The 16,399-nt window shown below is 37.0% G+C and overlaps 2 protein-coding genes across 8 annotated transcripts in view; one reads left to right on the top strand and one right to left on the bottom strand.

The window, feature by feature from the left end:
• LOC145688499 (protein GVQW3-like) overlaps positions 1-16,399 on the bottom strand; it is a 480,426-nt gene that overhangs the window by 448,462 nt on the left and 15,565 nt on the right. The window lies entirely within an intron of this gene.
• LOC145688497 (epidermal growth factor receptor kinase substrate 8-like) overlaps positions 1-16,399 on the top strand; it is a 379,489-nt gene that overhangs the window by 174,701 nt on the left and 188,389 nt on the right. For all 4 annotated transcript variants that reach the window (XM_081762831.1, XM_081762832.1, XM_081762833.1 and 1 more), the window contains one exon: positions 1,549-1,741. In XM_081762831.1, the coding sequence (XP_081618957.1) occupies positions 1,549-1,741 (193 nt within the window). The remainder of the gene's footprint in view (positions 1-1,548; positions 1,742-16,399) is intronic.

The raw sequence follows: 16,399 nt of genomic DNA on the forward strand, positions 1-16,399 counted from the left end.
AGACTGATGCGGTGACCCGTACATTTTTATTAATATAGGTCAAACGTTGGTTTACGCCATTGTTTCAATAATAAAAACTTAGGATTAACAATTGGCGTTAATATGTACTACACCGTAAAGGGTACAGTAATGTATAGTAGAAATAAAACAAATTGATAAAAGCCTGGACATACTAATTGTCACCTCAGTTTCCTCTATTTCATCTATAATATCTGTCAACTTCGATTCTCAAGTTATTACCCCAACAGTGTGTATATAATATATTATTTATTTATTTATTTATTCTCGTCCAACAGTTAACTAGGAGCATCTGTTTATTCACATTAAAATGTTCTTAATTTTAATAGATATCCGGCTCCAATTATGACTCCAGTTAGTGATCCTGGCTAAAATAACCACAGCGCATGCCCATATTCTAATGCTTGATATGTGAAATATGTCACCAATTGTCATCTCCTCTAACCAGGTACACGCTAACCCTAATAACTGGTTAGTTTTCCCGAAGATGTCCTCTTCGTTTTATTTCTTACCTTAGTGTGTTCTAGTTTATTCGTGATATTCTGCATCTCCATTGCCTTGTTCAAGGACGATGCCTTATCTGAGTGAACTCCAATGACGACAGTAGACTGTAAGAAGACAAAGTTGATATCCTTGAGAAAAATTCTACTTTCATGACTAGAATTGGTATTTACTGGTTAGGGGTAATGACAATTAATGACACTTTCCTCATACTTAGTATCAGAATATGGTCCTGTGTGCTATGGTTATTTTAGCCAGGATCAGTCGTCTTCTATATCGGGGAAGGGAAGTGCGCTTAACCTTGAAGCCACTGGGTTCAAGGAATTGAGATATCAGTTTAGGCATACGGCATATACAGAATATGAAGAAATATTAAGACTTTTACTGAACATAAAAATATTTGTAAAAAATATGAAATATGGAAATTTAAAACAGGCAATTTCGATTCAACTACCATGAAGCATTAATATCATTTTCCTTATTTCCCTGCGAGGGATGGCTTCGAACATGAAATTTCATATTTTGTCTCACTAGATATAAGCGTTCGTATCGTTCCAACATCGTGAAAACAACACGAAAAACTTTATGCGAATAATGTCCATTAGACAGATTGTTTACAAAACCCTCTTCGTTATTCATGGAGTAAACACAGATCAATTGCAGAATTAAATACTTAAAATAATTCATTATTATAAATTAGTTTCATAAATTTGGAAACCTGCATTTTTTCTATCGAGATGTGTTGTAGTAGCTAGTTAGATATTGATATAGACAAGTGGAAGTAATACACTAATATTGAATCTTGTTAAATGACAAACTTTCAACCTCCGTGCTTATACCTCGTACACCCACTGGAAGTGAATCTTTACCTGTGGGTCACAGGTAAGAGAGAAGTATTTCGAAAATTATTTGTTAAAAGCTTCTTAATCATTCTTTATGCTCGGCGACGTGAAGAATTATTTACTGTATTACCATAAAGATACGGTATGTAATATACAATTTACTAATACAATTTTCTTTTTGTTTTAGTGTCAAAGTATTTCAGCTCAGGACCTGGTAGAGGACCTTAAGCTGTTAATCATGGGAAAAATGCCACCCGCTCGAAATAACCTCAGGGGATCACGAAACATACCTCCTCCTCCATCGACACCACCTCCAGAACCTCCACTCAATGGTGTCAACGTTAGAGAACAAGTGTCAGTTTTCAACGCAGCAGCACATCGTAAGTACATCCTTTCTATTAATTTTAGATAAGAGCCCCAATAAAACATGCGTACACCATTAAACGTATTTGTAGCTCAGACTCTAATTTACAGTATTTAAGTTGCTGAACGTGATTGTCATCGGACAATTTTAAAATATTATTAATATATCTTTTGTTAAGCAGCTTTAAATTTTTGGGGATTTGGACATACGGTGGTGTTTTGAACATGCAAAAATGTTTTTTCGAAACCTTTTTGCAACTCGGCAGAACTCTGAAGAATTGAGTTAATTCATGTATGTGAATATAAACGCATTGATTTTTACGATCGAGATACTTGTCAGTCAATCTTAAAATAATAATTTAGTTCGAAAAAGAAAAAAAAAATAGTGAAATCAAAACAAACTTGGGAGATTTGATCATGCCATTCTCTCATTCTAAAAGCTATTGCTATCGTCACAAATACAACTTTGGCATTGTATAACATCGTGTACCAATCCAGTTCGGTCATAGTAATTATTATCCACTCAAGATCTATTTTTATATTCGTCCATTCTTGACCAACACACAGGTCTTTATTCCAAGCACTTCCCATGTAAACGTCTTACGCAAACTACAGTAACATGTTCTTTGAGTTCCGTACCTTACCGTCCACTAGCCCGAATTGTTGATGTTACAGATGAATAGTATACAGTGTAGCAGTTCATGAATATTTGTTACTTAAAACGTCCGTTTGAGTAATAAACTTGCTTAGCTTCCAGTTTCTTTCCTAACCTACAATTTATAATTGAGAGATGTTAAACAGTGAACAATTTATTTTTTCATGCATTAGCTTCCTCGAAACTGATAAGCTAGTGGAGAGTTAAGAAATAAACTAATTCGCACATAATGTTAATTGCTTAGCGTTACTGCGGAACTAAGATTATTACTACAAACTACATGATCCCCACTGCGCCCTAACACAGAACTGTCACGTAACAATTAAGAACCAATTATCGTACCTCTAGGATTTAAAATAATAGTAATTATATATGTCCACTAAGGGATCACTGAATTGCGATCACCCTTCCACGCAAAAAGTGGCCAGCAGCGGAGCTGATAACATGACCACCTCGACTGAAAGTATTGCAGAGAAAGAACACACTCGAGACTACGTTTTGGCAGACCGCAATGCAAGATGGACATGATTTATCTGAATTCCAAAAGGGCATGATTGTGGGTACCCGAGCAACAGGTGCGTCAATAAACCAGACAGCAACACTTGTTGGGGGCGCCCGTTTTAGTGTAGTGACGGTGTATAAAGAATAGCAAGAAAATGATGAAATGGCCTTCAAAACACGGAACTGCAGAGGTGTACGGAAGCTCACTCCGTGGGCCGAGAGTCGCGTCAAACTGCTCGTAACAGCCAAACAAACCATAAGTGTCCGGGAATTAAATGACCAATACAGTAGGGGATGCAAAATACCCATATCCCACGTGTTATACGAATTATACTTCAGCCCCACCCCCGCCGTCTTCTGACGGAGGAAACCCTCCCTTTGGCTAGGGGAAAAGAGGTGAATGACAGCTGTGTTGCCAAATTGTCATTTAGTCGTTTGGTCTTGACGAGTGAAAGATCGTAGGCTACTTAGAATGGCTAACAAGACAGAACACAATGAAGTCCGTGAAGTAATTCATTGTGGCAACGCTTCTGCCTCCAACAATTGAAAGATCTCGGCCTCTGCAACTTGTCCCTCCTCCTTTGAGGAAGGTACGGGAAAACACACAACGACAGCAGCTCCAGAAGGGGCACATAGTGCATGCTGTTTGTCATGGATTGAATGAGGTTATCGGTGAGATCTTGGGTGAGTCTTCGCCATTTCTCCAAAAAGGACATTTTCCAACTGTTTGAGGTGCAGGTCATGATCGATCCGAAGTGCGTTTTTAATAGGTGTTCTATTGGATCGTGGTCCGGAGAAGAAAAATATAATCATCCTCGCTATGCCTTCCTCCTGCAAAATGTTGTTAACCATCCATGTGCGGTAAAAACGGACATTATTATCCTGAAAATGAACAAAGGATCAGTTCATTTAGCAAATGATGTATTAAGTTTCAGAATCTCATTCTGTGTTGCTGGGTTGTAAAACTACACAGGTTGATGCGTTAGCACGTAGTGATATTTGTTCACATCTTAATTTCACCGCCAGCATATTGATAATTTCATGCGCATAGGGAAAGGCAGTTAAGACTTCAGTGTTCTTTCCAGATCACTTATGCGTCGATTGTCAAACTGCAGACTAAAGCGTGAATCATTGAAAAAGAGGACTAATTCCATTCGGTATGCCTTTACTCTAGATGTTGTACAAGCTAGATTCTTCGAGTACACTGTTCTGCAGATAAGAAATAGAAATTAAGGACTTTCATACGTAGGCACCCTCTCCCAGTCGGTTGCGAATGGTTTGAGTTGATACCTTGTCCTGTGTTGCTGTGAGAAACTCAGGAGGTCAGTTGCAATTGTCGCTTACTCCGACGTGCCGATAACATTAAATAACGATTCTCTTGCTGTTGTTGCACCTGGACGACATTGTCCAGGTGCTACGTCGAATAGTTCCAAACTGTTCATATAGTGCTCGGGGTCGGAAAATGACAGAAGACACATTCAAGGTTTTTGGTACTTGATTTTGTGTCTTTCCCCGTTTCCATTCTTCCAGCGGACTTCCAATCTATACTTTCTTCGGAACCAAACTTTGACTATATTGTTCATTTTCAACACGCTTATGTACTAATTTGTATCAGTGGCGTTGTAGTTTCGAGTCTTACCACCAGACATTAGTTACATCTCATGACGTCACACATGACTTCTGTGCCCATACTCTTAACATGAATCACGTTCATTTCTAGTGACATCGACCATCAAGCACAAATAGATCATTGTTGCACAATTTCGGGGCTAGTTTTAGTAGTTTTTGGGATATTCTTCCCAAATATTTTCACCTAATGTCGTTTTATGTAAAATGGATAGTATGACATAACCATCGTTTTATGTAAAATTTGAAAATAAGTACATTCAACAGACCAAGCATTCAAATTAAATTTTCCATCATATATAGATTCAATAGCTCAGAAGGTGGGAAAAACTACTGAAATTAACTTTGCACCTAGCGGAACATGAAGTTTTTTTTTTTTTTTTTTTTTTATATATATATATATATATATATATATAAATATTCATAAACTACAACTTTTTGTCCTTCGATGTATGAAGACTGGCCGTGTCTTTCAGAATTTATGGAGAGTGATATATCCACCATTACTTACAAGCAAACGTTCTAATAGAGGAAAATTCGGATAGGAGGATTCGTACGATCGCACGTAACTTTTCTTTTTTTTAATTATATTCAGTGTGTCAAAGTAAGTTCTCTTGCAAAGTTTTCGAACTCACGAAATATAATTCGTATTTGTACTATTAAGTGACCTTTTTTTCCTGTATAAATTTAGTTTGAATACTCCCAAATACAGGGAAACAACAGAGGAAAGTTTTGAAAATTTCCTGAGGAAAAAGTTTTCTGAATGTATTCACTTAAAAAGTAGCAACACTGACTCAGACACAAACAAAAAGGAATTGAAGCAAACCTGATTTATGAATGTTGCATTCGTTGCTCCTATAGTATATAAGAAAAAATGCAATATGTTCTAATTTGCAATGGAAAAGTAGAAATTGAAGTTAAGATTATATTCATTCATACACGTTGTTATTGATGTATGTACAATCCATGCCTAGTTTGATCTCAAATGGAGATCAATTACTCTCATAAAGATTATAATTGAAGCCAACGTTCCAATTGAATGTAAAGTTTAGTAGAATGTTTTTGAATACATTGTCGTATATATTTAAAATTTCAAAATTAAAAAGGGTTTTGTAAGGACATGAAATCTGATACACAACCTAAGGAAATGTAACGAAGTAATATTTCTAATTTCCGTAGACACTTTTAACAGTGTAACCGCTTGTACGTGAAAGGAAGGTTTTGAAACTATGAAAATTGCACTTTAGATAACTTGTTTATGTAGGTAACAAATATTAATTTGTTTATAAAACCACAAAATACAATCTCGTAGAATTTTGTAGCTGTTAAGAAGAAAGAAGTGTTTATCCGTGTAACGTGGGTTTCTGGTACCATGGCATGGCGCGTCCTCAGGTTGCGGGTCTAGAAGAAGGCCTCTAGATATAGAGGTTAGCTGTGAATATACTGAATAAGCAGTCGTGGACAGACAAGGAGTGGTCCTCCAGCTTTGGGGGTTTGGATAAGGCTAACAACCTCATCCTGTTTAAAAAAAAAAAAAAAAAAAAGAAGAAAAAAGAAAAAAAAGAAAAAAAAATCAGAAACATTACAGAAAACTAGCAGAAAAGAGAAAACGGGAAAATTACGTTGGCTACAAAATCCGAATGAAATACCTACACAAAATTTCTTAGACATCAGGCGGGAAACCTCTAAAACTTCTAGAACAAAGAAACTCAATTATTCGAAAACTAAAATTAAGGAACTTGAAGATAATAGTAAAAATAAAATCATTCGGGATATGTATAAGGAAATTAACGAATTTAAGAAAGGCTACCAACCTCGTGCCTATATATTAAAGAAAGCCGACGGAACAGTTCTCACTGATACAGATAGCATCTTAAATAGATGGAAAGATTTCTTTGACGATTTGTTTAACACGCAGCCAAAAACTAATGTGCATGGAGAAAGGCAGATACGCACCGCAGACCCGTATATTCCAGATTCCAGCCGAATAGAAATAGAAATCGCTATAAAGAAATTAAAGAAACACAAATCTCCGGATGTAGGCAAAATTCCGGCTGAGTAAATTTTAGGTGGAGGCGAAAAATTGTGGAACAAGATACACAAACTCATTCTCTTATGTGGAACAAGGAAAAATTGCCACAAGAGTGGAAAGAATCAATCATTGTTCCAATTCACAAGAAAGGCGACAAAACTGGCTGTAATAATTATCGAGGCATTTCTCTTCTGTTAACATCCTATAAAATCCTTTCAAATATTCTACTAGCAAGATTGACCCCATACACAGATGAAATTGTTGGAGATCATTAGTGCGGGTTTAGACGAAATCGATCAACTATCGACCAAATATTTACCATTCGTCAAATACTCGAAAAGAAGTGGGAATACAATACCCCGGTACACCAACTATTTATTGATTTTAGAAGGGCTTACGACTCAGTTAGGAGAGAAACATTATACAACGTTCTTACAGAATTTGGAATACGGAAAAAGCTAATTAGATTAATTAGTGTATGTTTAAATGAATCCCAAAGTAAAGTCCGGGTAGGAAAATTTTTGTCCACGAGCTTTCACCTCGAGAATGGCCTGAAACAAGGAGATGCGTTGTCGTTATTATTCAACTTTGTCCTGGAATACGCTATAAGGAAAATCAAAGAGAGCAACCAGGGAGTTGAACGGTGTTCATCAGGTTATGACGTATGCTGATGATGTAAATTTAATAGGGGATGATAGAAGAACAATAGAAAGAAATGCAGAGATCTTATTAAACGCTTGCAGGGACATGGGTTTAGAAGTAAATGCAGAGAAAACTAAATACATGGAAGTGCGTCGGGACCGGAATACAGCAAATTATGGATGCGTTAAAATATTAAATAATACTTTTGGTAAAGTGGATAGTTTCAAATATCTAGGATCAATATTAACAGACGAAAATCATATTCACGAAGAAATTAAATGTCGACTAAAAGCAGAGAATTCGTGTTATTCGATTTAACATTTCTTGTCGGGAATTCTGTCGAGGAATCTGAAACTTAAAATATATAAAATGATAATCATTCCTGTTGTTCTGTATGGCTGCGAAACATGGTCGCTTACTCTTAGAGAGGAATGTAGACTAAGGTATTTGAGGACAAGATCCTTAGACGAACATTCGGACCCAAGAGGAACGGGGAATGGCGGAAACTTCATAACGAGGAACTACATAATTTATACGGTTTACCCAACATTGTTAGAGTCGTCAAGTCTAGGAGGCTTAGGTGGGCAGGTCATGTAGCTAGGATGGAAGAAAATAGAAACGCTTTCAAAGTCTTAACTGGAAGACCAATCAGAAAACGACGATTAGGAAGATCTAGACACAGATGGGTGGACAATATTAAGATGGTTCTCGCAGAATTAGGAATCCAAAGTAGAAACCGGATCCAGTTGGCTAAGGATAGAAGTCAGTGGAGAGATTTTGTGAACGCGGCATTGAACCTCCGGATTCCATTAGCCATAGAGTGAGTGAGGTAGTTAGTTATCCTGTGAGTATAAATGAGTTTTTCCCATATTTCATTCAAAAGGTTATTTCTGTGAACTATACGTAGTTTTGAAATTTCACACAGTGAAGCTTTCATAACAGTCCGTTCCTTTTGAGGATGGATGTTAGCGTTTCCGTCTTGTTGATTCCTGATAAGAATGCTAATGATAACGTCAAGATGGGACCGCACGTTAATTACTAGTTGTGCATCTCACTCTGTACTGTATTGTCCAGCCCTGAAATAATAATGTGTGAAATAATAATGGAGTTCGTTGGTTATTGTTATTAACAACATACGAGAATTTTGTCAATAACATGAATTATTTAATATTATTATTATTATTATTATTATTATTAATATTTGAAAGTCTGGTAACACTGATGTCATTGTAAAGAATGTTCTGTTATTATTTTATGCAAAACAAATTCAATGGAGAATAGCAACAAAATTGCAAATGTCCTTGATGTGAATTGTTTTATTCTTAATATCCATGGCATTTTCAAAAATACTTAGAATTTCTTTTAAATTATAAACTTTTGCTTAATCATTACTTATCATTTAGACTTCAAGCTAATATGTACTATAAAAGTCAAAATGTGAACTGTGCAGTAAAAAATGTGAAAATACGCATTAAATTTGCAGCAAAGTGGAAAGAGTGACATTAAAAAATGCAGCGCGAAGATGAATATCCAATAATCCTATCCTTCTCTTATCGAGTAAGAATTGTTGAGTGTTGTGTAACAGTTCACTTTATTTTTCATTCCCTCTGAAGGAATTTGCGTTGTTATGATTGGAACGTTTCAAGTACGGTGGAGAATTCTAAGCCGCATTCTTCTAATTGTGTTACTCTCAATTCGATCACCTTTAGAAACGAATGACAATTGCAATCTGACTTTTGATACTGCCGACGTTGCAGGCATCCACTGTTTATTGAATACTCGTTATTTGTTTACGGATGGACGGCTAGTTCGAATGTGTAACAACTAAAACTACAGTGAAACCTGTCTATGTTGGCCACCATCGGTTCCATCGAAAAATGGCCAACTTACAGAAAATAAGTGTGATTTGTGTATTTTTAGAATAGGATTTCTAGTATTACTTGATTGTAAAATTTTAATAAGCAGTGCCACGACAGCTACTTATAAATAATGTATGTAGAGTAATCATAAAAGTATACAGTACTAGAAAATATTATTATAGTATGTTTAATATATGTGCATACCTTTCTCTTCCTGAAAACTAGTCTGGTACATTGGATTATTTGGATTGAAAACACAATAACACCACCATTAAAAAGAAGCTTGTGTACGCAGTTTATTGACATTGATATTATAGCATACCGAGTTATTCAGATTGAAAACAAGAAAAGCTAAGTTATAAATTGAGAAATTCATATGCAATTCATACGACTTCTTTTCAGTTGTTACTGAATGGTGGTTCATTCTAGACGTATTTGTTTTATCCTTTTTGGCAGATATGCACATTCTAATATTGTAGTTAACTACCTCTTGTTAATGAGCTAAAAGTGTTTCCCTCGGAGCCAAAGGTGTTTTGAGAAAATCTTGAAGGAATTGATATCTCAAACACTCCGCTATCTTTTAACAAGCCGACAGGTGCCAATAGTTGACAATTGAGATGGTTAGTTTTAACCTTGAGAATTTTCCGGAATTACTGAAGCTCCCCACTGATGAGAGGAATTGACATAGCTAATGGTTTTACCAAAACAGATAGGGTAAAACAAATACGTACAACCATTTCCTGAATTCCTGTACGTGCTTTTTTTCATATTCACACCTTCCTTCACCACCCCTTTATGTGGGTAGTGTTCTGGCCATTGACCTCCACGAACAAATCGTGCGAATCTATGCTTCTTTGTGTTCAGTCACAAATACAGAACATCTGCCTCTCATATGGGAATAAGAAAGAGTTAAGAAAAATAACAAAATTGTATTTTTCGTGGCCAAGATACGCGGGTAATTTTATCATTATCATCATAGGGTAAACATTGCTTCAGTGTGGCCAACTTCCAAGATACAGGTGGCCAACTTATAGAGTAGTAAGTAACGAATGTCTTATGGGGAAAATGCAGGTTCAAGACGAACTAGGCCAAGATAAGCAGGTGGCCAACTTAGAGAGGTGGCCAAATTGACAGGTTTCACTATTGTATTTACGTTAAATGTCACTTACTAGTCTCGCAATACAGGTAATGTTAGCTTTTTCTAATTCTTTAAAATGAAGGTAATTGAAGATAATTTCGATGAAGTTTTTCCGAATTATGTTCAGATATGTCATATTGTTTCCATTGTTGATGGAGAGGGACAGAACATACAACATTTGGCTCATACACACACTTCCAGAATTTTGGTAAAGAAATAACCACATAACAATGATAAAAGCATTTTACTCTGTGGTATAAGTGCTCACGCTTGGATAAATTTCGAATTGCGCTTGTTATACAACTTAACGAACTTGAAGTGCAACGGAACAGTTTTTAAACGTATCTGGCCACAGGGTCACGAAAAAAAGTAGTTTTGGATATTTATGCATATCCCGACTTGGTTATTTTTTTTCTCGCGCACTTAAGGATGAGTATGTTTAAAATAATTTTATTGGATTCCGCATTTTTAAATTTGTATAAAATATACAGTTAGAAGTTTATCCAAGGACTGTCACTTTTACCATTGGCTCGAGCGGTAGGTCAAATATCCCATCTACTTGAATTCATTTTTCTCATGATCTCGTAGACGGATATGATTACAAATCAGTTCCATAAAATTTTGCATCAGCATAGAAACATTGATTACAAATTTGTCCAAGTGTGGGCACATTTATCATTGGCATGAACGGTGATTCTTTCCGTTGGCTATTTAGTAGGGCAAATAAAAAAATACTTCTTTCTGCTAAGCCAATTAAAACAGAAAAAAAAAAATCTTGAAAAGTATTCAGGGAACAGTTGGTTCAGCCAGTGCAAGATAAGAATATACACATTGAAATTCTCAGTAGACGGTCTAACATATCAAATATAGTATATTATTATTCAGAGAAGAGCATCGAAATAACATGAACGCGATGACTCTTCCTCGGACCGACACTTTCTTTGATCATAACCATGTACTGGCCGAAGTGGACATCCATCTGAAAAATGTAGCCAGAAGAAAGACGTTGAATACTGAAAAATTGGTAAATGAAAAAAAGAATGAAATTTCTTCGTATAGAACTTCGAAGAAAAGTACTTAAACGAGTAAAAAATGGGTGCAGGTAGTAACGGACGGTGGAAGCATGTTAAAATTTGCATACAGCGGAAGTAGGTTATGGTGAACAGAAAACGGCTAAGGAACTATGGAAGACAGAACAGATGTTGCACAGAAAAAGAAAAAAAAAAGCATAGAAACAGGTTGATATGGAAGAGGGCTGAGAGATACATAGTTAGGCCGGTTGCATATTTACCAGAGGTCGGCAGGGAAGATATGCTTGAATGCGTTGACTGAGTCTGTTAACGAGCCATTTTCCACTAACCCTCCCCTTCCCCCCCACACACACAGCTGTATAGAAAATTGACATTGACTAATCAACGTAGCTTTACGTACGGAAGAAAAAGATACCTTAATCATCAAGCTGAATCAACGCCTTCGAAAATTGTCGCATGTTGAATTTAACATTGGAGTATATGGCCAGAAGTACTTTTTTTTATTTTAAAAGAAAGGTAAGAGATAGAAACACAGTTCTTAGGACATTTCCAAGAGACAATATCAAGGCACATCTAATGCTACTACCTAGGTAGAGTGGGTTTCCGGAAAGTTCCGAAACCTTGCTTAAATCGGGATTGAATTTGCTGAACTTACGACGGCATGCGCGATATTATGACTCAACCTTGGCTTGATCAGACGTTCAAAGCAATGTTTGTTCTTGACCGCGGATTCCGAGGAATCAAATACCTTCAAGAAGCAGCTGGATTCATTGTTTACGTGCCAGCGTTCCTGTAACTAAAACAGAAACCGTTGTCTATTACTCAAGCGAATGAGTCCCACAAATGTACGTCGGTCAAGTATGTGGTCGAAAATGTAAACAGAGATGTTAAATGCCACAAATATCTCGCCCAAATCGTGCCGGCTAAATCAGTACCACACCTAGTGGATGACAAGGGAATCGCAGTAACCATTGTTAATCAAGATTTCTCGCAAATTACCAATCGACTTAGCTTAACATATGCTTGATCGAATCGAAAAACCTAACCGACTACGTCAACCTGTGGACGATGAGCAGATAAACTGAAAAACTAGCAAATTCGTAGAACTTGATAGTAGTCAACTGCCGGAGTTTCCAGTATTTTCGCTTCCTGATCTAATCAAAATGTGTTCGCCATACCAGTTGAGATACGCAAAGTCGTACTTCTACGATCACGCTTATGACTGCAATTATACGTTCTATGTTGGCAAGGAAACTCTCATTCATTGGTTACGAAATACAACCCTAATGTAGCGGAGCCATTACTAGTGAAAGCGAAAATGAAATCGAGACACAGCAAAACAACAAAGTACATTCTTTACGTGTTGATTGACTTGTCGAAAACTGGATCCGGAAGTGTCGTTGAACATTGCTGCCAATGTCGAAATTATCTCCGTACAACTCTGTCCTATGTGCATATGATGGCTGTCATTTGGTATTTGTTCTACGGACGTTGCACGAACCGAGGTAACCAGACAGCATGGGAGATCTTGCAAGAACACTTTGCAAACTCTGGATTGCCTCGTTACGTAGATGATGACGTTCGTGATGGAGAGAGCGACAAATGATACTCGTCATACTGTTTTGATAAATCTCACCTCTCGATGTTACTACGCTTATACTCTTATTTATGACAGGATAATAACTACCTTGCTCTGTGATACGTTCATCATATTAACCGTGTATCTCTTTCGTTAGTGTATGAATTCGCTTTTCAGCTTTATCGCTTTTGGATGTAGATCATAAGTGTTTTGACTGCAAAATTCCCTTTCAAACATACGCTTACAGCAAGTGTTGCATCACATTATCCGATTTGGATTTTGTCTTAATGTTGGAACTGGCTTATGAATAGATAAGTCTACTTTCGAACAAGGTTAGGAAATTACCGCCCGATTTAATCAATGTTCCGGAACTTTACGAAAACCCGCTCTAGTACCATTTAGATGTGTTTTGATATTGTATCTTGGAAATGCCCGAAGAACTGCGTTTCTCACTCTTACCGTTCTTTTAAAATCTAAAAAAAATGTACTTCTGGCCATATACTCTAATGTTAAGTTCAACATGCGATAATTTTGAAAGCGTTGACCCAACTTTAAGGTATATTTTTCTTCAGTACAGAAAGCTATGTTGGTTAGTCGATGTCAATTTTCTGTAAAGCTGGGGGGAGGGGGGTCAGTGGAAAATGGAAATAGCTATTTGGAGAAACCTTTGTGTATATGTGCTTGACCAAATATGCAGTATGAGGCTTTGTTGCATTACTCGTAGTACTGAACTTCGGCTTGGCTGTCCTGTCATTTGATCAACATATGGTCGACCTTAAATAACGAGTTAGGAAAAGAAACAAGAGTAGTGGAAGAGTTTTACAAAAGAAAATGTGGAGAAATAGAACAGGTAGAAAGCGCTGGGAAATATGAGGAAATCTATAGAATTTTGGAGGAAACAATGAAGCGGTAGAAAATAAGAACGGGAAGACAGTAAGCGAGAGGAATGGAGTCTTAGTATGTTGGAAAGAATATATTGAGGACTTACATGAGAGCAGGGATATACTGTGTGGCCTAGTTGCTGAATTAGAAAATAAAGTACGCGAGGATGGTAAAGGGTTGAATATTCTTTGGGATATCAGAGGTTAAGAATGGGAAGGCGACTGGGATAGATAATATACCAGTCGGATTCATTAAGCATATGGGAGACAACGACAAGAAGTACTTTTTTCGATTCTACAACGAAATACTGTATATGAAACAGGAGAATGGCCAAAGGATTTTCTGAAGACTATCATGATACCGATGGCTAAGAAATCGAACCCAGAGAGAGGTTGGGTACTACAAAACTATGTCCGTTATCCAGGGCCGGCGCTAGCAGTTTTGCCGCCCTGGGCGGTACTATCACATACCACCCCTTTAATCCGCAAACCTTATTTTGACAGAAGACGTTCAAATGTCATGAAAAAGATGCCCTGTTTAAAAGCATGTATGAAATGGAAAAGTAAACAAAAAATTGAACTACTTCTCTCTAATGCTTACGTAATATTCGAGGGGCCACGATGGCTCAGTGGAAGTGTTCAGCTGTGGTGCATGTGGTCCGTGCTTCGATCTTAGCTCGCGCCAAGTGAATTTTGTGATGGACAAAAGAAACTTCTTGCTTTGATACGAGCAAATTCCATTATCACATTCGCATAGTCCAATGTTTCAGCTAATTTCTATTCTATTGATATCGCTAGACCAGACAAGCGTGTTTTAGACGTGCAAGAACGTAAGTAGTTTTTAATGAACTTAAGTTTCGAGAAACTTCTTTCTCCACTTGCCACTGTTACCGGTAAGGTTAATAGAATCCTAAGTCATGGGAGCAAAGTCATGTTCCTTAATTAATTTTAAAGTTCCTTTTGGTGACCTTTCAGGCTTAATTATAGCGGATAACACTTTCAGTTCGTCTTTCAAATCATTGAGGTTAATATCTTTCGATTAGGTGCGTTAAAATGCTGGCAAGTTTAGTCACTTTTCAGACAAAAGTTCAGGTGGTATATCTTTAAGATTATTTATATCGTAAAGAAAATCAAAATACTCGCTGTGATGTTAAGTTGCTCAAACCATTCTCTTAAAGCTAACACAATCACGTCTAGAACTTTGTAATAAAAATAGATCTTGTATCTTATTTGTGGATCTTCAACAACTTTATCCTCTGCCTCGTACTGAAACTGTCTCTTATTCTTTCGACTTCGAGCATGCACTGTATTACCTATCTGTGATCATCCATATCTAATGCTGATGCCAACTCTATCGCATCAACTAAGTAAGATTGAAACTTTGCATCATTTCTTCTCCTCTCAAAGTACTCAAGTACATTTTCAAGAAACCCGACTGTATCCAGCACATGACAATCAATGCTTTGGAGACTTTTGCTTACTATGTTTGTGTGGAGTAAAAAGTCATACCAGATAACGAGTGAGCAAAGGAAAGTAGCCACGCAGCTGGTTTGCTATACACAGAGCATCGTGAGTGACAATTCTATCTGAACTATTGTCATTACTTATTTGAAGTAAGGCATCATAAACCTCCCCTATTTGATATCTAACACGTAAGTTGAGTCAGAGCATCAATTCGGCTCTCCCACCTTGTGGTGTTTAATGGTTTTAAAATGAGACTGCTAATATGTTCCTTTAGTATGGCCCAACGTTGAATTTATACAAAAACTGAAACGGCGTACTGAGGTGCTGTGGCTGCATCGTAAACGACAAGGTTTAATGAATGACTACTGCAAGGAACATAGAAGGCTCGGGAATATATTTCTAAAATTCTCTTCTGAATACCTGAATGTTTGCCTTTCATACTAGAACCATTGTCATATCCCTGGCCCCTCATGTCTTCGATAGGAATGTTCATTTCCTTTAGATGTTAATTATTAGTACTTCTGTCGGTCCTAGGCCAGCGGTGTCTGTTACCGGTACGAAACCAACGAGTTTTCAACCAATTTGTAAATTAATTAAAACCTCGCTGCTAGAACCTAAATGTCTCTAGATACTGTAGGTTAAATGCCCTGTCTCAAGTGGAAGTGCACCTTTTGCATATTTGGAGTGGAGCGTTAGAACATTGCTGAATAGAAAAAATATAAAAGACACCTTGAAAATCTTATGCACCCTAGCTGAAAATCTTCGCCGCGGCAACGGAAATATTGAACGAGATACCTGTGGCTGGTAGTTCGACAATTGAAAATGAGGGGGAATGCTGTGAGTTTCCTGAATAAGTAATTTCCTGAATGTGAGTGAAGTAAGTTCAATTACATTCTTAGGTGAATACAGTTTTATGTTTCCATTTGTGGGCCTATTACGAAGCATTATATTTTGATAGTATTCTTTTCTTTTTCAAATTTTGCTGCCCATTAGACTTGCTGCCCTGGGCGGTGGCACGGCTCGACCCCCCTCGCACCGGCCCTGCCGTTATCGAATGCAGCAAAAATTATCCTTCGAATGCTGAACAGTAAGATCTATAGAGAAACAAATTAACTAGTTCAGGAGAAATACTGGGTTAAGGAGAGGTAAGTGTACAAGAGATGCACTTGGCTTATTAAGAGTAATCGGTGAAAGGTTTATAGAGAAGGGGGGGAAAGTTGTATGCTGTGTTCATTGATCTAGAAAAGACTTTTGACTGAGTGTAATG

The sequence above is a fragment of the Thermobia domestica genome, chromosome 6 (genome assembly GCF_964235325.1).
Source record: "Thermobia domestica chromosome 6, izTheDome1.hap1.1, whole genome shotgun sequence".
NCBI classification, from domain to species: domain Eukaryota; kingdom Metazoa; phylum Arthropoda; class Insecta; order Zygentoma; family Lepismatidae; genus Thermobia; species Thermobia domestica.